This window comes from Simochromis diagramma, unplaced genomic scaffold (genome assembly GCF_900408965.1).
Source record: "Simochromis diagramma unplaced genomic scaffold, fSimDia1.1 OVJJ01000302.1, whole genome shotgun sequence".
NCBI lineage: Eukaryota > Metazoa > Chordata > Actinopteri > Cichliformes > Cichlidae > Simochromis > Simochromis diagramma.
The window spans coordinates 6,552,999-6,576,785 of record NW_024386792.1 but is presented as its reverse complement, the minus strand read 5'-3'; the positions used below and the strand labels follow the sequence as shown (position 1 = coordinate 6,576,785).

General features: G+C 42.5%; 2 protein-coding genes across 3 annotated transcripts; both read right to left on the bottom strand.

The window, feature by feature from the left end:
• Window positions 1–1,552: 1,552 nt before the first annotated feature.
• Window positions 1,553–15,679, bottom strand: LOC120728850 (early growth response protein 1-B). Its single transcript, XM_040024070.1, has 2 exons — window positions 4,431–15,679; window positions 1,553–4,166 (listed from the first exon to the last, which is right to left on the bottom strand). The coding sequence occupies exons 1-2, from the start codon at window positions 4,585–4,587 to the stop codon at window positions 2,836–2,838; spliced, it is 1,488 nt and encodes a 495-aa protein (XP_039880004.1). The 5' UTR covers window positions 4,588–15,679; the 3' UTR covers window positions 1,553–2,835.
• A 107-nt stretch (window positions 15,680–15,786) lies between these two features.
• On the bottom strand, window positions 15,787–22,930 carry mogs (mannosyl-oligosaccharide glucosidase). Of its 2 annotated transcripts, XM_040024066.1 has the most exons (6): window positions 22,798–22,896; window positions 21,905–22,216; window positions 21,360–21,723; window positions 19,578–19,801; window positions 19,242–19,435; window positions 15,787–18,242 (listed from the first exon to the last, which is right to left on the bottom strand). In XM_040024066.1, the coding sequence occupies exons 3-6, from the start codon at window positions 21,706–21,708 to the stop codon at window positions 16,475–16,477; spliced, it is 2,535 nt and encodes an 844-aa protein (XP_039880000.1). In that variant the 5' UTR covers window positions 21,709–21,723; window positions 21,905–22,216; window positions 22,798–22,896; the 3' UTR covers window positions 15,787–16,474. The 2 variants fall into 2 exon arrangements, with proteins under 2 accessions (XP_039880000.1, XP_039879999.1); XM_040024065.1 differs by lacking the exon at window positions 21,905–22,216 and having other exon boundaries at window positions 22,798–22,930.
• Window positions 22,931–23,787: the final 857 nt, after the last annotated feature.

Here is a 23,787-nt window from a genome sequence, read left to right as displayed (position 1 = left end):
AACTGATTTACGTCTTTTGTTAGGAAGACTTACAACGTACTAAACATATTCAATAAAGGCACCGCTGCTGAGACCGGGCTCACATGCTGCAGATACATCAGCCATTTACAGTATGCAAATGCGAATTTGAGCTTACAAACGCACAATTGCAGAAATTCCATCACTGGCCACAGTTCAATAACTCTTCAATCTTCAAGTGTCTGGATAATGGTCACCGTGACTGCACATCGCCGCAATTCAAAAACCTCAACCATCCATCACTGGACAATGTTTGCCACTAAAACAACACGGACAAGCGGGTGCGTGCCGATGCCGGTTGGGCCACGCGCTATTGTAAGCAAGGATGAGTGATAGACAGGAGAGGATGGGTACATACTATTCACAGTGCTCTGTGTGGCAGCTTGCATTTCCACACTGCTACAGTATGTTTGTCAGCCACAGACAACGCAGGCACTTGCGCACTGCCGTGGGCATGCAAAGTAGTGATCTGCCAGCCAACTGCGTCACGGGCAGTGTACCACCGCGGAGACCCTCATACATGGATGGCTCCACGGTTTGCGGTGACAGATTGTGAGATTTTGACATGTTGAAAAATGCCTCTGAAAATCGTATGCATGTACACAGTAGAGCAAATCAGTGTTGTAGTTGCTTTTACGTTAAGCATTGCTCGTACAATGATCTCTTCTTTACGGAGTGCTGCTTAAAAAAAACACTCTAAAGATTACAAAATGAAGAAATGGCTTTCACCACAGCTTTGAGTCACTCTTTCCTTTTTCTTGTAGAAAGGTCTGAAGGCACAAAGATTATTACCTGCACTTACAGGAATGCAATGGGAAGTTTTGACAAGAGGAGGCTAAAGTTCCAGCGTTATTCAAAAAGAAACAAAATCACGATAATAGAAGATGATCGTGTTCAGCGCTTGGGTTGAAATTAATATCCTTCTATAGCCCCCCAAAAAAAGAGGAAAAGGGGCGATTGAATGAACAAAGGAATGAATGAACACAAGGCTTGAGATCATCTCATTGACATGGCAAGAAAATGTCCTTTTTAACAAGATTACCGTGGCACACGTGGTGTTCACATCACGAGAAAATCTTTTGAAGTCAACAGGGATTCGGGGCGAGGTATTCACTGTAATGTGTTTGAGCCTCGTGAGTCACAGGGCAGAACTGCGATGTCTAATGTTAGGGCTACAGTGTGGTGCCACGGGGGGCCCGTTATAATGTTTATTTTGGGTAAGACACACACTCATCTGAATGCGCCGACGGGGGGTCTCGACGGCGCACGATACCATTGAGCAAAGTGAGATCATTCCAAACCACACACACGAGAAACTTGCTGCTTCCAGAAAATTTTATTTTTGCTCATAAACTTTTCATAAAAATAACAACATCGATATTAATTTAAAGTATTGTAGAAACTGTGTATGTACAAAATCTTTACTTGAACAGTTAATATAACTTAAGGCGAGTTAAATTACTTTTTGCAGTACCCTGTTGGTGACAGTTTCACCAAACTCTGAACATTTTTTTTGTTTTGTTTTGGGTTTTTATACGTTTTTTTGCTAAAGTGTGAACATTTTTCAGCATACAGTATCTCCAGCAAAAGATACGAGGAGTCAAAAACCCTTTCATCGCCAAGGTAAAGTCTACAGAAACTCGCAGCAATGTGTGCTACCTGATTACTTAAAAGCAATGTTTTTTTTTCTTTTTAAATATGATTTGCTAGGTTTTTTCCCTAGCTCGAATAAACATACCTCTGTACATACTGTAAAATGGCTTGAATTGAAAAGCCGTACCACAACTAGAGTACATTCCCTTTTTTTAAAATCTAGATCAACAATTCAATGAAATAACTCTCATCGTACCAACAATGGGATGAAGTGCGAAAAGGTTTCCGATATCAAATTGTAACATTTAAAATATTGTATTACTAAACAATAGCCCTCAAAAACCAAGACATTAGTTATGATTTAGAATACAATTCACCTTAAAAAGGACGCTCAAATATACTTGTAAAATATACAGTTGGCTATAAAAATACAAAGAAAGTACAGTAATACAAATATATTTATTTCCCATTTATGATATATCTTTCACAACTGTAATAATCCAAACAATTGTAACACAACACAAAGACCAGTGACAAAAAACACTGACAGCATAATGATAAGAAGATAAACAAACACTAAATCTGATCAAAGGTGGGCAGCTTTATGGTGAGAACCATAAATATGTTAGTCTACATTCATGTCAATAAACCCTCACTGTGGAGTGAACGAGTACCTTGACAGTGGTTGATATTCCAGCCAAAGGAAAAAGAAAAAAAAAAACACTGACATAAACATGCAAGAATTTTTAAGAAACATAGTCCAAACAATTGCTCTAAGAATGCTAAAAGCAGAAAATAAGAATCTTAAATGGAGATATTAATAATCTGTAAGTGCAATCCATTCAGTGTGAGAGGCGAATGGAGGTTGGAGCTGTCCAGGTGAAGGAGGTGCTGAACAGCAGTCATGCAATTCAGGGCGGAGAGGTTTGGCTTTACTGACAGTAACAGCAACAAGTTAATTGTTGATCTGTTTACCGACTCTTACAACTTATGCACTTTTTTTTTTTTGCATAATAGTCAGCAGCATCGGCAGCCTGCAATAAGGCCGAAGCAGTCCTCTTCCCCTTCTCTGCTCCTCAAAAACTCTTAATATTCGCAAAAACCTCTTACGTTAGGTATTGGCTCACCAGTCAGACCAACTCAGACATCAACTTGTAGTCAGCTGGTTTATCTTCCAAGACGGAAAGATCCTAACATGTTAAGTGTGCACACGCGGCCTGGTCTTCAGATCCCCTCGGGAAGAGTGAACGGCCACGCGCCGGTGGTCACCTGTGGCTTAATTTCCATTTTCTCCTTTTGTTTCAGATGTACGCGTCCGTGCCGTTTTCTCTCGTCGCTGCGGGCAAAGCGTTTGCCGCACACGTCGCAGGAGAACGGCTTCTCCCCGGTGTGAGTCCTGGTGTGGGTGGTGAGGTGATCGCTACGGCTGAAACTGCGCAAACAAATGCGGCACTGGAAAGGTTTGTGGCCTGTGTGGATGCGGATGTGCCGGTTTAACTCGTCCGAGCGAGAGAAGCGCCGGTCGCAGCTCTCCATGGGGCAGGTGAAGGGCTTCTCTTTGGCGGGGCCATGAGAGGCGGCAGGGCTCTTTCTGGCCCTGGGGGGCTTCGCAGCGCGGGTGGTGTAACTTTGGGCAAATGAATCTGGCAGCAAGGAAGAGTACAGGATGGAGTCTATGGTGCTCGGTAAAGCTGGTGTTGTGTATAAGGAATCGCACTGATTAGATGGCTGTGGAGGTTCGGGGAAGGGTTTCAGGTTAGAGGAGAGGCCCATCGGCGGGGGTGGGAGGTAATTATTGTACATGGGGCTGGAGTAGCTCTGAGAGCAGGTGTCAGAGAAACACGGCTCCTGTTTGATGCCCTCCTCCACTTTAAACTCCATCTCCGGGTTGGGACAAATCGGGGGGAACGTGTCTAAAAGTTCCTTTACATCCATTTGCTGGTCAGGGGGGAAATCGCTCGACATCGGAAAGGTTTCAGTCTGGAAACTGGTCTCCAAGCAGTCAGACTTATTAAGGGTCCCCCACTCGTAGCAGCTGCTCTCAAACTCATTCTTCACCACGACGGGGAAAGAAGCAGCCTCTGACTTTGGTTCAGCCTTCTTCTGGTTAGGAGCTCGGGATGAGCTGAAGTTGAGCTGGGAAGAGGACGGGTCTTGGACCTGGCCGCCGGCCTGATCATCGGGATACCTCGAGCACGTCTGATCCGGAGAGTACACAGGAGGAGTGGGTCCGGAGCACGTGTAGGACTGCCTCTTGGAGCCAGGGTCTCCAAAATTACCACTGCTGCTATCCAGCGGCGCAGGCGACGGATAAGTTCCCCGACTGTTGCCGCTCTGTTGCACTTCTGAAAGCGGCAGCGTGGATATGCCCACAATCTCTGTGATCATGTTGAGGAGTGTTTCGGTGCTGCACGGCGCTCCCTGAGATGCCTCCACATAGAAACTGCCGGAGTAGGCGAGCGAGGAGGGGGTGTATGTGTCTTTTGGGCACTCGCAGGGGTTAAAAGCGAATTCTGAGTTGGAAGCTTCGGTTTTGAGAGTTGCAGGGGTTCCTTCTGTGGAATTAGAAAGAGAGGAAACTTTGTAACCGCGAGTCTTTTATAAGTGGATTAAAAATGAGTGGAATTTAAGCGATTGGTGGGGGTGTGTGAAAAAAAAAATCTGCGTTACATAAACATCCGTGCGTATTTTGCCCCCAATAGAGAGCATACCGGACTGCCCCGAAAATAAAGTCTTATCGCTTTCCGGTAATGCTCATCTTCTACGTTTTAAACGGTCATGCATGCAGATTCATCGACAGTGCAAACATGCGAACTCACCGTGGCCAAACTGGGCAGGTACTCCCCGCTCTGCATCGACATACACCTCCTGGTTATCTTTCCGCACGCTGTTTTCCATCCCTAAGGAAGAACTGTTGCAATTCTCAAACTGAGGGTAGAAAGAATCTTTCGCATTCAAATCCATATTGTTCAACATACTGATGCACTTAAAAGTCCGTCTCTCCCAGGGAAGGAAATAAAAAAGGTAAAAAAAAAAAAAAAAGGGAGGGGGTAAACAAATAATACAGAAGCTTGTTTTCTTTCAACCCTCCTTTTTGATGGTATTCAACAAATGATCCAAAGTGGTCTGTGGTCAAAAGCAGGAAAAAAAGCAATTAACGGTATTCCTTTTCGTCTCTGCTCCTCGGTAGGTATTTGCCTGCTGTGGATTTCACATCAGCGACTTCCCCTCTCTCTCCTTATATACACTTTGGCAGCTCCCTCGGCCCTCCTCCCCATTCATCAGCTCCAGTGAGAGGATTCCCCGCTGCGTGTAAACTTCATGCCCATATATGGACAGAGGATGTGACGGTGTCCCCACCTCCCCTCAAATCCTCCCTCCTCCCATGCCGGAGAGATGGGAGTCTGACGTTGCAACAAGTGGCGGTAGTGTTCCTTAATAATGATGCCTTTTTCTTTCCACATAAACGAATCGTCTTTTTAATTAAAATGTCACAAAAGTGAAGCTAATCTTGAGCCATAAAGTCCTCTTCTCCTGGATGCATCCTCGTCCAACGCGGAAAATTTCACACTGAAAAGAAACAATGTCAAAAGGGCTCCACAGTCCATGCGCCCATTTGTTTTGGCTGTGCGTGTCAAACGAGTATTATTCCTCTTGTTTAGTAGCCGAAGGATGTGTAAAAAAGAGTTACTCCAACTTGGGACTATGAGCTTAAAAGACGGAAATGTCTCATTTGTTGCAGTAACTACACGTAACATGCAATACAGAATACTAAATACTATAAAACAAGATCACTTACATGACCAAACAGGCCATAAAGGACGTTTAAATGCGCGTAAATGTGCGAGATGAGTAAGAAATAACGTAGCCCAGCAGATATAACGCAAGGATACAAAAATGTCTATAAAGTCAAATGTAACATATTAAAGGTGTAACGAATCACATTAATTGACTTTGTTCTATTTAAAACCTGAAAAGAAAGAGGCTGGCTTCACGTGCTGTGACACGGGGTACAAATATCACTACACGCTTTAAATACACGCCTATGCACACCTATTCAGGTACTTTTTCCCCCCTCGGCTGACACCATCCTTTCTCGTGTCTGGTGCAGACTGTGTGATCTGGATGTTTCTAGTAGTGCGCTGAACTCTCCTTCCAGACGTTCCACTGCTTAGATTTACTTTCACAAATTCACTTCCTCTCGAGGTGCCGCTGGAAATTGTGGTCGCTCACTCTATCAGGCGAATAACAGCACAGCCTGGTCTGAGCGAACCCTTGGCCTTTAAAAGCATTGAAGGGAGTCGATAACACCCCTGAGGTGTTCAGTGGTTGAACCCAACTGTTCACATGACATTTCAACCCCCCCAAAGCATTTTTTTTTCACTTTCGCATCTGTTGCCGGGTGCACTCCGTGGTCACACTTCCTATTACAAAAAGTCGATACTCTTTCATAGGACGCTGCAGTCTGCAGCAGACCTCTGGCTCCGGCTCGGAGGTTCAGGACCATGGATAGCGACGGTGCAGCGTTCGGCCGTGTAATCACACATGAACCAGCAAAAAGTCATTACTTTTTCTTTTTTTTTTTAAACTTCACTCTGAATGCTTCGTGTCTGTCTTTATTTAGGTGAATTGCATTATTTCCCTTAAAATCAATCCTATAGCCGGCAGAAGAATTCATACCGAAATCATTCATTTCCATTAACACCGTGGAGCTTTTAGCTCTAGAAATAACATTTCTTTTACATGAGCAGGAGGCCCAAAGTTCTGAGTTGTACAGCATTAAACCGCATAAGTGATACTCTAAGCCTCTGTACAGCCATAATATTCATGGGTATATTTGAGTATTTCAGTAAGATGCCTTATTAAGCCTTAAGTATAATAGTACTTCAAACATCTGCACTAATATTGTATTTAATTTCCATAGAAAGCAAATAACAGTTCATGACATAATCTGCATACTAGTATACTGAAAAAACAACAACATGAATCCTCAAACGTATTTAAGGGGTTAGAGGAAGATTGTGTTTTTAGACATGAAATGCTATTCAAAAGTGTTTCTTATATTTTGTCCTTCCCATTCACATTCTGCACATGAGGGGTCAGAATAACAGAAACTCCTCTTATTAAAAAGCCCAATAACTAAATGCTGTGTACCCTTAATGGTAAAGCCATGTACATAAATGGCACCGTGTACTGGAGTGCATTAAACAGCACAGGCTGACCAGGTAATGAAGTGGGCGCTGAGTGTCTGTTGGTATTTTAGCTTTTATAAAAGCAGACGGACAAAATAGGGAACACGCCTGGGAGAGAGGAAAGGACAGGGACCCCTCCTAAAATTATGCAGACTTCTCAAACTTCTATCTACCGCACTGTGTAATTTTTAGGGTTAAAACGTATTTAAATGAAGCAATCTTAGAAAAGGGAAATCGCTCTTTAATTTGACTTTTGCAATAGCTGTAAAGCCAGCAACACGGGGTCACAAGTGCACGCGGCTATACACGAGCAAAAATCTAACAAGGCAAGGGAAGGAAAACCAGAAAGCTGGTTCATTCACGTACGACAGACAACTGCAAGGGCTCAGATCTCAGGCCATTCCACCTGACTCTAAGTGTGTTTTGTTACAGGCGAGATTAACCGAAGGTAAGAGAGATTGTGGACTATATGGAATAAAAGTTACTGTGTCTACTGCAGCACAAATGCAAAAAGGACTATTAGCCATAATAAACAGCCCGCTCACGCTAGACAGCTCAAATTTTATGTTATCTCCATCAATACTGAGCGCTGGAAAATGTATCAAAGGATCTCTAAGTCGCTACCCTGTCATCTTTTTAAGGTAGGGTATGATAATAGCATATAAGCTCTTTCATTGCAGCACTGACATTCTCCGGAACAAATCGTTTTCACCTCAGCTATGCACTCTAATTCTAGGCCCAGAGATGTTTAGCTTTGAGGAACTGCCTCCAAGTAATCCAGAGTCTATTAAAACCAATCTGATCACACAGAGTTCAGATCACGAGATGCTGTTATGATAACTGCAGTGTGGCTAACCTCTCTCCTCCATAAAATGCCACAGCACAGGGACTAAGTAATGGATTTACGTAATGTTAGCACTTACTGACATTATAGCGCAGGGGTAACTCCATACCTGTGAAAGTTAAATGAAAGCCTTTGTTTTATTCCCTTCCTCTGAGCACTGTGAGACAAAATGCTCCTGTTTCTGAGGAAACGGCTCGCTAGGCAGGGAAAGAATGTAGAGCAATACCAACTTCTCTGTTTTAATAAGATATTGACTTCAAAAGAGGTTTAAAGTGCTGGCAATGGGAAGAAGATGAAACATTGCTTTAATGAAAGGATGTCTTGGCACTTCTGTTAAATGGATAGTTTCAGTAGAGCACAAGTAGAACTTGCTTTAATATAGTACTGACCTATAACAAGCTCAAGCTGTAGTACTTTCTAATTTAGCTAATATATTAATTTGTCTTCTACCCTTAAGGTCTGGCATCATCGCTTAGTTATTTTATTAACCAAGTGCCATCAGTGTGCTAATAAACTTCCCGCTAACACTGCACGACTGTCAATCTGACATATAAACACGACAGGGCACATTTAAACTAGAAGGGCGCTTATGGAGCACATCCTCTGCCGAGTCAAGTGCCCTGTTTTGGCATCTTAACCCATCTTTTTACTATCAGCCCGGTGTAGGGCCCATTTTACAAGAGCTCTTCAAATAACCGTAACTCCGTTCGTGCTAGTTACGAAATTTAAATGCTTTCGGAAAGTAGAGAAGACGAGTTTTATGGGGATATTCGGTGTATCGTGGTAGCACAAAACATTCACAAGGTACTGCTGTCTGAACACAGACAGAAAAATCAGCTCCGCCTAGATTTCACCATGTGCGCCTCACATTACCAGAGCTCCTCAAACATTTTGGGCTAGAGGGGAAATTCAGATGGTTCCTGAAAGACGACTATTACTTTTTTACTTTTGCAGCTAAAATTACAAAATAAGTCTGATAATAATATGTCTGATATTTGGGTGACAAAGGGTTTAAAAAAAAGAGTGAACCAGACCTGCCCTAAAACTGAATGGATTCTTTCTATTCCATTTCCCCTCTAAGGTTCATGAAAGTCTGCTTGGCAGTTTTCTGTTTTGTCTTTTATCCTCCTGAAAACAGACAGACAAATGAACAAACAGACAAACAAACACTGAGCGCCTACTTCTGCTTTAGCTCTTTCCTTTGTGAAGTCCACAGCCCTGCTAAGGCTGTGAGGCTTTGGGCTAAATGTTGACACACTGAAAATGGCAATATTATTATTATTATTACATGAAACCCTGTCCAACATTTTAGCCTAGCCAGAAATAAGAGACGTGAGAGCTACATCAGAGGCATGGCACTTAAATAACCTTGAACTGAAATCTATGGGAAAGATAATGTTACAACTTCCACAAAAATGCTTTTTAAAACATTATTTTGAGGCACAGTCAGCAAACTTCTTAAGCTTTTACTTTCTTTTCTAGTCAGATTCAACTGATAATATGTGTTCTTTTTTTTTTTACTACCACTGAAATTAATTTTAAACAATCCTTCAAAATATCTGCACAAGTAATTCCCTGCAGATGTTTCAAGATGCCAGCAGAGTTGCAAAATTTGGCTCAGCACGCTAAAATGCAAACATTTGCTTCTGCGCAATTAACACAATTGCACTTGTTTTGTCATGAAGAGCGAGACAAATTAAAATCTGGACCTGCTACATGAAGTGGATCGCCACTTCATTGAGGACGGGCTTTAACACGTGTAGCAAATTTCTTGCAAAATCTTTCCACAGTGCAGAAATGTCAGCCTCGCCGTTAGACTGGAGGAAAAGTCAGAGGATAATCAAAGCCATTAAGATGTGTCACCGGACAATCATGAATATTTATAGGAATTTTGCGCTGCACGTCTTCTATTAAATGTGAAGATACTTCAGGAAAAAGGTAAAAAAAAAAAAATGTAAAAGCCTGCTGGCGGCTCTAAATCATCAGTCAAGGGATCACAGAGGAAGAGTGTAATATAAAAGTTTTTGATATTTTCAGTCTAGACCACAGTGGTGGGCCAATTGATTTTACTTTTGTGCTCAAAGTCACGCTGCTAACATTTTCCATGAAATACACTCGGTATTTCATAGCGTTTAGTGTCTGCATGTGAAAAAAAATAGCGGTGTCCTGATGATATCGGGCCTACTCTGACAGAAAAAACATAGTAAGTCTATGTTAACTCATTGGTAACGTTGCAACTGCTTTATTGGATGTTTAGGTCAAAGTGAAGCATCTGGCTGGGTTATTTTCAGGTTCGCTCCTGGACAGGCAGTGGGAGTTTTTCTTACCAGGTGGGTGCCTGACACGAGTTGAAGAGGCAGAAAGGAGTGAGTGTCCTCTGAAATCATTGCCTGTGAGATGAAGGTTAGGGTGGACAATAATGCCTGCTGTATATTTGGCTATTTTGACTTTGTTTGTAAGAAATGGAATATCTAAGCGCTGCTTTACCAACAACCTAGATCAGTAATACAGATGAAACCCAGATGATGGTTTGAGCCTTTATAACACATCATTACAAAAAAAGGCACATCCTGGCATGTAAATGCACATTGTGTTGTGCTCATTCTGGTCTCAGTCAAGCTAGTGAAACAAATTGCACATCAAAAAAGTCTCATCAATGGATTGTATTGTATTTGGGATCTGCAAGTGTTAATTTTTGAATTTTCAATTCCCCCAAAAATGTGAGCTCGTGTTCCACCCAGAGACCAAAGGTGCTCTTATAATTGTCTGTTCTTATTGATAGAATTTATTGCCTTTGTCCTGCAGCGCACACTATAATTCTGGTTTGAAGCCAAATCAGATAAGTGGATGGCTTTCACTAGTTATTGAAAATCAGTTGCAGATTTCTTTCCATCAATCGATTTGCAATAGGAATTCTAAATTTTCCGGACAACACAGCTCCGCCGCTGTTTGATTTTCTCGGCCTTTAACAGTTTGACACCCGGACTAACTTACGTTAGTAAGCCTTGAGGCGACTTTTGTTGTGATTTGGCGCTATATAAATAAAATTGAATTGAATTGAATTGAACGAAATCACTGGATCTTTCTATAGTCACATCAACATTACTTCTTGTTAAAAGAACACAATCATTTTGCACCTACAACTGATGCTTTAAAATGAACCTGATGTGTACAGTAACTCCTGAAAATCTCAATGCCTTGGCATCCTGTCAACCAGCTTTGCAGCCCACAGTGTTTGAGAGTAAATAATAGACGAACCTGATCCATACCAGGAAATCCACTGAGATGCAGAGGCTGTCGTTGCTGTTTGAAATAAAAAAGCACTTCAAACCCACCATGATCTGGAGAGCTTATACAGAAATTACTGCACTGGATCCACAAGACAAATACAAAAGAACTGAGATTAAAAAAATTAAAAAAAATTAACAAGGTAAGCTCCCATCTTCTCTGCATCCTAATGGTGTGAAAATGTATATGTATATATAACACATTTACATTCAGCCTCAAGAGCTGTGCCGTACTTTTTTGCTAATGTCTTCTGCTTCTGACTGCACAGAACATTTATGGAGAAATCCTCCGAAAGTAAGGGTTAAACGGTGCTAGGAGAAATCCATCTGCCACCCCCAAATCACATTCTGACACGTCTCACAGTCAAATCTCCCCCCCAAGGCGTTAGATGAGGGAACATCTTCAGTCTAAACCTGACTACAATGGGGCCAGTAAGACACCGCAAAAATGGATTGGGAGTGCTAAAACCACAGAAACCTCTGCCGGAAACACGACTTTCTATAAATACAAGATACTCGCCTCAGCTGCCAAGTTCGTTATTCTCTCTCCCTCTCTCTCTCTCTGTCATGTGGGGCTCTGCATAGTTATATATACTACATCATCATCCAAACACTGGGCAATTGAAAGCGAAATAGCACAAATAAGAAAAATGAAAGCAGCGGAAGCGTGGTTCGTCTTTGAAGGAACATCTCTCTCCTGCTCTTCCTCTGAGAGTGGGAGTGGGTTAGGGAAGCCCGGTACCAGGCCCCGATGCTGCTGCTGCTGTTGGTGTGGCAGGTTTCCCGTGCGATCCAAAAATACTTTCGCACTCGCCCACTTTGGTCCCCAGCCGCCTGCCTGTACTCTTTGGTTCTACAACAGGGATGGGTGAGAATCAGATTCCAGCTCTCCAATCGTGATTGCGGAATGCCCCAGTGTTTCTTTAACTATGCCCCCAGACTCCTCCACACACGCTGCGCTCGCATGGCTCCCACCTTGCCCTCTTCTCTGTTGCATCCATGCTTACGGCTCTCTGACAGTCCGATTCTTGGGCCCGATCCAGCTACTGCACCTGGTGTTACCTAACTGCCTGCACATTTTCAAAAGAAATCCAAACAAACAACAAAAAAAAAAGCCAAGACATTAACATTTTATTTCTTTTTTTTTTTGCTGTTTCAATTATAACATCTCCACAGAGGTGAAGCATTCCTTAACTCGCACGAAACACATACTGTTAGATAACATGAAATTAAGAGGAAGCAATGCAAATATCTATAATATTTCATTTGACAGACAAACCAGCAATGCCTTTAGACTGAAGCTCAATAACATCCACTGCACTACATCATTTTCACGCAACATGGGACTAATTGCATGTACTTTTGACCAACTTAAGTTAATAGGTCGGCATATTCTAGTCTCTGACTCATCTGCACCCACACCGATTTCTATTTGTTGCTCTTTCTCTTATCAAGTGACTCCACAAAGTGTATGAAAATGTACGTCCGTTAATTATTAGAAAGCATTATTCGTATCGGTGCTTCACTGCCGCGCATATACTGGTCATTACAGAGACCTGCAATGCAAACACATTCAAACAAATAGCTAACAGCAGACATGTGAGGAAACAGATGAAGAATGTTAAGAGCTTGCAGCTAACAAAAGTAACTATGGAAACGGCCGGCTCTACATTGCACTAGCTTCCACAGCTCTCTCCAGAAATAAAAACTGTTGGGCTAAGAGCGAATCAGGTAAAGACAAAAGATCCCGGGTGAACCTATTTATAGTGGGCCTTACATAACATACATAGACCTATGTTGGCTGAGGCAAGTTCGGTATTAAACAGCAAGCTTCTGAGGAGGAGGGGGGGAGTTTGTGTGTAAAAGTGAATATGATAGATCCAAGAGCAAATTTTATCGAAAGCCATTTAGTGTAAACAGCAATTAGGATGACTCCTAATGAGAGGAAAGCTTGCTGTTTTTGATGTCGGGGAGAACAAACGCTGTCACGCCATCCTGTGTGGTCAGTGATGTCAAAGCTGGAGTTCCACAACAACATTAACATGCAGTACGCTAATGAGACGTGATCCATTGAGCAGTTTAAAGCCACGAGGCTTGAGGAATACACAGGGACCGAGAAAAAACAAACAAACAAAAAAACCTTACTTCCTAAGAAGCGCAAATTCATAGCCAGTTAGCCTGGAAGCTTTGTTTGTTTGTATGAAAGGCAAAAAAAAAAAAGTTGTGTCAGAGGAGAACACACACACGCTCACACACACTCTCGCACACACAGAGCAGCGTGTGGCCTCGGGACAAGAAAACATCTGATATCTGCAGTGAAATAATACGAACATGCAAGCCCACATGAGCACAGAAACTGTGTGTTAGAGCCACTGTAGTGCTGTAATGCATGAACAGTGATCATCTAGAAATACAGCCTGCCACCATATCTTAAATCCAAATTGATCCATTAGCATAATTATCCACTTATACTGCTTTAATTCTAAGTAGCTCTCCATTGTAAGTAAAATGATAGCTAAGCTGTATTCAAAAAGCCACTTTTCCACTCACAAATGCCTTATTAATTAGCTCCCTCTAGCATACCTTCCCAGTAATTACATTCAATACAGGAGTCACTGCTGTGTGTGTGCATGTATGTGTGTGTCTATGTGTGTGCTGGGGTGGTGGGAGGGGGTGCTATTAGACAACTTTATAATTACTCTGTACATGTATAATGATCTCCATCACAGGAAGAAAAGAAAAAAAAAAGCCCCTTTCCCCACAGAGCTGCTGCATTTTGGACACTGCATTCACCGCACTCACTCAGCCGAATCACCGGCAGCAGGCAATCACAAAATATTCACTGTATAGAAGCTCTGATAAGGTTGGGATGATATGCAAATGAATACTCCCTGACTCATCTGTTTATTATGCAGTCACATTAGTTAGCTCTGATGCTGTTTGGCTATTATCCCATCTCACTGTGAAAAAAGGGTCCTGGGTGAGGGGGATGGATTGCGCAGTGAGTGCTTTAGTCACACAGATTGTCCGCACTCTTCAAAGAAATAAATGCATTTTCGACTGTAGTTGCATTGAGGGGATGTGGAATCCATTTCCTCTGAGAGAAGCAGCAAAAAGGCAGATGATGTGGCTCGTCTGTGTCCAAAATCCCTTGATACTCTGCTTTTACGTTAGCAGGTCAAGGGGTCAAACGACGAGCTTGCGTCTTCCGCGACTGAACCCGGAGCCAATTATTTCACATTGATAAATCATACGCCGGTTTTTTTGTGCATTATACCCAGCAACGATTCAGTCAAGTAAGAGTTTCAAAAACGTAAAATGTGAATTTTAAGCCTTTCTGCAGCCGCGCGCAGGCTTAAACTTATTGTCGGTGACACGATCGAGGGAAAAAATGGATACTAATACTGTAGCTTTTACTACATTCAGCAGGACTACCAGTCTGCAGCTTCTCAGTCTATCTGCTGCTCTGCTAACTGATAGAGGCACTATTTTTAGCCATGCAACCTTAAAGCACCATGCTAAGCCTTCAACTATACAACCGCACATCTAGTCCATTCAAAGGATTCATAAAAGTGTAGAGGCTGCAACCCAGTGGTCATTGCACACACACTGAGAGCCCGTATCAGTGCTCTCAGCGCCAGCGTTTTATATATCTGGTGTCAAAGTATTAATAAGAACATTGCCACTCTTTGCCCCTGTGCGTGAATGTATGGCAACATATGTCAAGGAGTGAAAAGAATTTGCCATGTATGTCTCCTCTATGCCTTTGATCTTGGCTAATTAAGCACCAAGCCCTCACAACAACTGTGCTCCATGGAAACCATGCAAAAAAAAAAAAAAAAAACAGGGAAAAAATTGACGTCAGCAAAAGGCCTTCAAATGCGCCATCTCACAAAAGAAAAAGGACCGGCTGCTGTATAAGGTCACAGCGTGTTGAAGCTACCGTCGGCTTTGACTGACAGTGACATGAAGTACCTGCAACACAACTTTATGTCAATAACTGGAAGAGTGGATAGCCTTCCATGCAAGCTGTACATTGAGGATGAAAATCACACTTAGCCTCTCTGTGGTACTGCATAATATTCATTAAATATTAACACTTAGATCTCAGGCTTAATCGCGTTTTTTGGGATAATATCCACTCCTAGACGGTGGGCGATATTATCAGAGATATTATAAAGATCTGGAGCTTAGAAGATAAAAAGGCTGCAAAAAGAACAACTTCCCTAATCTAAGATTATGCTTGAATAAAAAAAATGAACTGTTTGTGTGTAAAAACTACTATATATATCCAGCCAGCCGTGATATTAGAACCACCTGTATAACATTATGTAGATCCTTCCTGATCTAACCTGCCTGATGTCTGGTTCTGGGAAACTGGCAGAAGATAGTTTGGGTCCTGTAGGCTGTGGGGACGGGCCACTGTGGATGAGGATAGTTTAGGCTCAACTCATGGCTTCTTACTTGTACTGAGCTCTGAGGTTTTTGTGGGGTAATGGGGCACACCGGCCGGCTGCCATGACAGGGTGTACTTTATCTACAACCTTTAGGTCAGTAGTTAAAGTAACATCCACAGGAATACCAGGACTTACTGTATCCCAGCAGGACGTCTCATTGTGATAAAATGATCACTTTTAGCCGTCAATGGTTTTAATGTTTTTGGCCCATTTGTGTATTTGTAGTAACAGACATAAAGCCGCCAGTGTTTCAACCATAACAGGGTAATTTTCTTTTTGTTGGATGTCAAGCAGAAATTGCAGTTAAAGGCTTAGCGAGTTAAAAAAAAAAAAACTGTTTCCAATATTGCAAACACACCAGTATTTCCAAAATAAAGTACACTCTGACAAAAAAAAATATTTAAACCATTTATTTTTTGTCACAGTCTCTGCTGTATTCCCTGCCAGTCAAACCACAGGCAACAAAAAATGCTGAAAAAGACTGAATGTAACATTTTTTTCCCCCAAAAGACTGATTAAACAATTAAACGTCAAAATAATCAATCATTAAGACAGAGAATCAAAGACATGATAGATTAAAGAGAAAATGGCACAGTTACAGATAATGGCCCTTATTTGTCAAGTGAAAGCATGACTCGTAGAACTTTTCCAGGAAACTTTTTTTAGCAAACAGCTGTCCGTTTAAAAACTGTCATCCCCACTGCTGTTAAAACATGAATCCTCCCTAAGAAGACAAACAAACATAGATGTCCGTTTTCTTTTTCCGTACTAAAGGCTGGACCAGTGAAGGTGTAGACAATTAAGTTAAATGCATCTGAAGCACTAGAGGGAGCTTGGCTCCAAAAACTTGGCAAAGACAGTGTAGCTGCACTTAGGCTTGTTTAAAACTGCCCTTCAAAAATACTTGTGTGAAAACACTTAATTCTGATCAAAGGTTAAATGAGACAGTGTGACTGCAGATGCCAGTTTCTAATTTTGGATCTCGTTGTGTGTCGCTACTCTTTACTGCACAATGCTGTTTCAGTCACATCCAGATAAATGAAGGCCAGTATCTTAAAAGATAGGAGATAAAAATCAACAGCATCAATACTGTTCAGCCATCATTAATAGGGTCAGAGATGACCAGCCGGTGAAGGGGTGGCTTCCCTGCCCCCTGCCGGTGCCGTCATTGTACTGCTCCCAAATATACCCTGCTTCAACATACTGTCTATAAACATTATTGATAATGTTAGTCCTGAGTTCCTCATAAAGAACAGCTGCCTTCTCTTGGTATGGCCCTTCTGTGTGGCTGTAGTAGTGGAGCGCTCTGACTGCCAAGTAGTTGATGTTAATCCAGATAGGTCCTCTCCAGTAGGGGGCATCGTGTTCTGTATTTCGCTTCATGTACAGTGGATCGGACTTGGAGAGCGATCGCAGGCCGTAGGGTGTCCACAGCTTATTGGAGTCTCTCATATCCCGGAAAATATGCTCCAGCTTGGGTGAGTCGGGCTGGAGAATCTGCAGTAAGAATGGGAACAAGCTAACATAACCCAAAGCATTAACATGCTGCGCTTTGGGGGCCCTGCGGACAGAGCGAACGAGACGAGCTACGGGGAACTGATGACGAGGCTGCCCTGGAGGTACGTACACCTTCTCCCTCTGCAAGGATACATCCTCTGTGTGGTTGCCAAAGTCACTGAAAGCACGGTGTTGTTCTGACCAGTGGAGCTCACTGAGCAGGTTGTTGTCACTGAGCAGTTTGTGTGAGAGCTGGTAGTCCTCGTGGGGCTCGCCCAGAAGCTGAGCTACTTTAGCCATGATGCCTGAGGACAACGCCATCCAGCAGTGCAAGTCAACGTGACGCTCATCTGCTGAGGGGTGTGAGGCCCGTGGGTAGTCATCCAGCCCAGAGGTCAAGGTCTTGGGATTGAGAAACAGATTGGTGTCCTTGTCGCGTCCACGCCAGCGGTAAGAATTGGGTAGGGGCCCCGTCTGTGTGGTGTTGTACCATTCATACCAGGTTTTGAGCCTGGGGAAGAGCCGTCGGAGGAAATGCAAGGTTGGCTGAAATGCTGCCTTGTCTGGATTGGATGAGAGTTGTTCAATAAGCTCCTGAAGCGCTAAGAAAAGCGTAGGGGGGTTGGCGTTCTCGTTTCGTTGAACAATAAATTCAGATGGGACTTTGCTGCGAGCCTCATCTCCAAGAATCTGCTCACGGGGGATCCAGCCCTCCATATTCATCAGGTCTATCCAGTGGGCGATGACCTCCCTCGTCACCTGGGGATCCCACTTACTCAACAGCAGCTGGTGAAAGCCCTCATCCCAAAGGAATCCTCTGGGAAAGAATGAGCGTGATGGAACAGCGGTGAATAAAGCACCTTCGGGATAAAGGAGAGGGTATTCATTGTAGGCCGACTGTACTACCGACTGCCCAAAGAAGTAGCCCATTCCGCCCAGCATGTTGCTGAGTGCTGCCTTGCCGAATTTAATATACGCCTGGCTAAAACCTTTCTTCTCAAGGCCAAAAGCTTTCTCAAACTTTGCATCAAACTCCGCTTTCCTCTTCTCCAGCTCCTGAGTCATGATGGAGCCCACCAGCTGGTTGGGGCGATCGTGAAAGCTTCCAGATTCAAACAGAACCTCAATCTGGAAAGGTGTCTGAACAGTCACCTGGTACACCACAAAGTCGCTTTCCTTCCTCTGGTCCGGTTTCTGCTGGTTTTGGTGGTGGGGGGGTTTGTAGGTATCTACACCGATGTAATGCTTCTTCTCGCCGGACGGAGGGCTATACACAAACCTGCGGTTCAGACTGTACTTCACAATGTCAGTCAGCTTCTCCAGACCAGGAGACACAGTCTGAAGGTAGTTGTAGCTGAAAAAGACAGAAAACTAGCATTGACTGCCGTGTAGTACAAATCAGTTGAATAAACACAAAACCTTACAGTGTATTTTGTATTCAGCTACAACTATTAAGCAACCTTAACTGAACTTAGCACACTGTAGCTTAACTTCTGATATCTCCTGCTGTACTAATGACTCAGAGTTTGAACAGAAGGTCACAATAAAACTTCATCATGCCCCTTCCCACAGCTAATCACTGGAACAGTTCATATACAATTCTTATCATTTCTATCCGTGCATACTGTACCTTGCTATTTTGCTATGCTGGTCTTCTCTGGCCCTCTTCAAAGTGCAAAATACTCCTTCTCCCTGTAAATGCTGCTAGCAGAAAGCTAGCATACTCCTCATCCATTCAATAAGAAGCAACAACAGTTTTTTCCTGCTGTGAACAACACCTTCACTGCACTAATATCATCTGTTGTTTCAGCAGTACATTAGTTTTTTTCTTTTATTTTTGTACTGGTTGTAAAATGTTTTGTACATATTCGTCTAAAATAAATGTCCCAATGTTGAGAAAACCTGTATCATCAAGTCTGAAAATCTTCATCTGCTGACATCTAGTGGTTAGATTTCTTTTTCTTTTTTAGGTACTCCAGTAATAATTAGGATCACTCTAAATCACACCACAAAACACCATCCAAGACGGTGCAACATAATTAAAATGTTATGGCTCATTCAAGTCATGATTCTCTACTAGAAATTCATTTGTGTTTGCTGACTTAGGACTCCTGCCTACTACACGAGTGGATGTTTTCACCGTTCTATCAAGGTTTACCTTAAATCACTGACTGATAATTGGAATTTTTGGCAGCTGTACTACATTTATTAAAGTTTAGACCACTGTTGTTTGATGCATATCCTTAACCCTGATAATTCTGAGCAGCCTCTTAAAAGTATGTTCTCTCCAACATCTTTGCCTTTGTATTTAGTGTACTATTTTTCCTATTCACGTTTGGACTCATACACTCACGTGGCGTATTTAGCACTGGACAGCTCCCCAGTGACAGGCTTTCGGAAGGTGATCTTAAAGTTTCCAAGCTCCTCTGAGAAACCGGTGATGGACGCGAGGCGATTCCTCTCCTCTACGTGAGCCTGCAGCGAGCCCTGCGCGTCTGCTGCTGCGTAAAACATCAGGGAGATGACTGGTGCCTGGGGGGCGGAGCTCTGGTGGTTGAAGAACAACATACAAATCACCAGTGGAAGAACATAAATACATTTAAAATATATAAACTTAGATGACAGAATATTATCAGCTGCTTTTGATCGTGTAAGATAACGGCTGCGGCCGTGCAAAGTTATTACTCACATGCTGTTTGGCTGTGACCCTCCACGTCCAGTCTCCTCCATGATCCCCTCCCATCCTCTTAACAAACTCGGTGGTCAGCGTGAAATCGTTGTCTCGGATTTCTTGGACGCCAAAGGTGAGGCCATCGTGCATGAGCCAGCCGTAGCCTTGAAGGCGATCGCCCTGCTCACATGTGTGCCTGAGATTCATGTCCAAGTCAGAAAACTGACGCATCCACATCATGCCTGACAAGAGTTATACATAAACGGAAAAGAAAAATTCAGTTAAAAGCAATAAACTTGTACAAATTATGCTCAGGATTATGTGGCAATCTGCAAATAGTACCTCAAAATGTACCGTAAGTAGTCCTGTCAACTAATTATCAATAATATTAAGTGCAGTCAAAGTGTTCTTAATTTTGGGAAGCACTCAAATTTTATCCAAATATGGAGGATTAGGATTTATAAAATAAAAGATGAATTACATATTTACATTACATTAAATATTAAAGAGAAATTCCATGTATTCTACCAACGGGCCCTTGTTGTGATTGACAGAAAAGCTACAAAAAAAGAAAAAGATTCTTCTTCAGTCTTTGTTTTTTTAATATAATTTTACAGTTAAATATATTTTTTTACTTTATATGTTTGTTTCATTTCAACCAAGGATGCTGAGTAGGTAAGTGGAGCTTCGAGGCACAGCTAAACTCTCCTGTTTAAAACCATTGAAACAATAAACTCATCGAAGATGGGTACACAGCGGTCGTAAAGGGCTGGACGTGATCATCAATATTACTCAGGTAAGCTGTGGTGTTTAAATGATGCTCAGTTGACTCTAATGATCCCAGTGTGCCAAGAAAATATCCCCCATGCCCTTACACCGCCGTCAGCCTGAACAGTTGTGTGCATGCTGCTTATGCCAAATTCTGATCCTAAAATATGAATGCTTGCAGCAGAAATCAAATGTTTTTCCAATCTTCCGATGTCCAATTTTGGTGAACGTGTCGAAATTGTAGCCTCAATTTCCTGTTCTTAATTAACAGGTGTGATCGTCTGCAATCTTCTGCTATCTGTCTGCCTCAAGGTTCAATGTGCTGTACGTTCAGAGATGCTCTTCTGCATACTTTGGTTGTAACGAGTGATTATTTGAGTTACTGTGGTCTTCCTTTGGCTATTATCCCACCAACAAGGTATTCTCTGTAAACCATACAGATGCTTGTGTGGGACGATCCCAGTCCATCAGCAGTTGCTGCAACCCTCAGGTCAGCCTGTATGGCACCAACAACCATGCCATATTCAAAGTCACTTCAATCACCTTTCTTCCTCATTTACCAGCTGAACTTCAGCAGGTCAACCTTTAGCATGTCTCCATGCCTAAATGTGTTAAGCTGCTGTGATGTGATTGGCTGATATTTGTGTTAATGAGCACTCGAACACGTGCAACTAATGAAATGGCCAGCATATTCATAGACACTTGTTTTTCTGAGATGTAAGTTGAAGCTACATTTGTAATCTATGGCAGTTTGTGGGGTTTGAAAGGTTAAAAAAATGATTTTTCACAGTCTCAAAAGTCTTTCACCAGAGTTGAACGAACAATAAAATCACAAAGACAAACGTGTTTTTCTAACATGTCATTTTGGGAAACACTAACCTCAACAAGTGGCCACATTGCTATATTGTTTCCATTTAGATATTCATTATTAAATATTCTGATGTTTAAAATACAATAAGTCGCTGTTTTTCCTTAAAACATTTAATGACACAAGTGTTTAGCCTTAGCCTGACTCTAAATGTGTGAGCATACCTGTCACAATAGACCTGGGACTCCTTGTTTTCATCCCAAAGTAGACCTGAGGCCTGTATGACCCCCAGAACCTCTCTGGGGAAACCTTGGCATCGGTGCTATTGGCATCCAGGACGTGAGGAGACGGATGCAGAGTCACCACCCTTTTAGCCAGGCTGGATCTCATGTAGATGGCATAAAAGAACCAGATGAGGCTGAATATGCAGAGACCAATTGAGATGTTAATGAACATTTTCCCAATATTGACTTTCTTTTTCTTGTCCTTGCGGTGAAATGCAGAGGGCTTCTCATCTTTCCGTGGAGGTGGAGCAGCTTCACCCGTCACCACCCTCTTCCTCTGCCTGCCCATCCTACCCTACAGAAGCTAGGAAAAAGACAACAAAGAAAGAGTTAAGACTTATCATGCTGATTCTCATCATTGATAAATATTATGGGATAAATAAATCAAGTTCAAAGTTCCAAGCCTGGACACTTCAGGAAGGGTATCCAGTGTAAAATCATGGGCAAATCAAGCATACGGATCATCAAAAATGAGACTACCATACCGGATCAGTCAAGGCCAGGATTATCAATGACAGGCTCCGATGCTATTGTCCAGCAACAGGGTGCCAGTGGCCACAGCTGTCATAAATGACTGATAGATGAAGAGAAGGAAGGTTGAAGTATTATGTGAGCAGGAAGCATCACGTCAAGTGCTTTGGAGACAAAGTTAGAGAGCCAAGGCTGAGACGATTGGGACGTGTGCAGAGGAGGGATAGTGGATGCTGAATATGGAGCTGCCAAGCAGGGGGAGAAGTGGAAGACCACAGAGAAGGTTCGTGGATGTCTATGACAGGGTGCAGACAGAGGCAGCTGATCTGTGTTGGAGACCCCGAGATGAGAATAAATTGTAGTCTTGCAATATAGCAAGTATAAAAAAGCTCTAACTCTAACATCGATGAAATCAGACGGAGGAGGCAGGACTCATGACGGGGACTAAAGCATATAACCCGGAAATATCCGGGAAAACATTCATCTAGTAAAATGCATCCCTATTAAACTTGTCAGTCCTGAAGGAACTGTGCAGGTTCACGTAGTCTCGAGCATAAAAACGCGGTCTAGCTTGATAACCTTGCATTGTGTACAGGAGCCGGAAATGTCGACTTTATAAAGCATTTTTATAAATTTATCCTATTCACACGCAGAGGTCTCGATTTCAGCAGCCATTTCCCGACACCTGTTTAACACGGTGAACTAGTTCCTCGCCCCTACACCCCGGCAATGCAACGTCGCCTGCAGGCTGCACGCTACTCGCTAGTTGCCTCAATGCTAACGTGAGTTGGTAGGACTAACAGCTGTCTGTCGCGGTATATTTTGGCCTTAGTTAGCCTGCAGGCGATTAAATTCGGATTCATTTATCATTTCTAGCTACATGTTCATTGAGCAAACCATCACCGACCTGTCCAAACACCAGAGTCTCAGCCGATCATTATCCGTACTTGGCTAAGCTTGCTAGCCACTTCCTGGTTACTGCTCGCTTCCACTGACGTGTCTGTGGTCTCCCTACCGCACGCCAATGATGTCATCCAATGATTTACCGCTTGCCCCTAAAAAAAATAAATAAATAAAATAATAATAATAAATAATAATAATATTTATAATTAGAATAAATGTAAAACTAACGCTTAGAAGGCGTTTTCGTTTAAGCGTTAAAAATGAGAGTTTAATAAACCACTGCATACAAACAAGTATAGATTTTACTAAACAAAAAGTAGTAGGATTTTAACCGTGAACTGTATATGGTATATTTTATATACCGCGAATTAATTTAACGCACATTTATCTCAACCGGTTTATTTATACTGTAGGAATAGTAAAGCTATGCTAGGTTAAACCAGAGCCACATATGTCCTTAAAGGGCCAGAGTCTTGGTTACAGGTTTTAATAAAAGATTTTAATAAACGCTGATTAAATCAGTGTGTGTTAAATGAGTGGACCCCGTGATTCAGTAGCTTGTAGAACAACCTTGTAGCAGCAGTAACTTGAATTGTTTTCAGCTTAACTTTAGCAGCACATCATTTTGGAGGATTTTTCTCACTCTGCTTTACTTCGTTAAGGTTTGCAGGCATTTCTTTATGCACAGCTCCCTTAAGGTCTTGTCATGGTATTTTTCAGTCAGGTTGAGGTCTGGACTCTGAGTTAGACTGGATTCTTGCCTGGTTGTAGATTTGCTGCCGTGTTTGACATTATTGTCCTGTTCCATGAAGTTAATTTGAACCAAGCTGTAGTTTTGGGACAGAATATTTTGGTATACAGAGGAGTTCATGATCAACTCAGTGACTGAAAGGTACCACGGCCCCATGGCTGCAAAACAAGCACAAATCATGACTCTCCCACCAACGTGCTTGACAGTTGGCATGAGATTTTTCTACCAAGTTGCCGTGTTAGG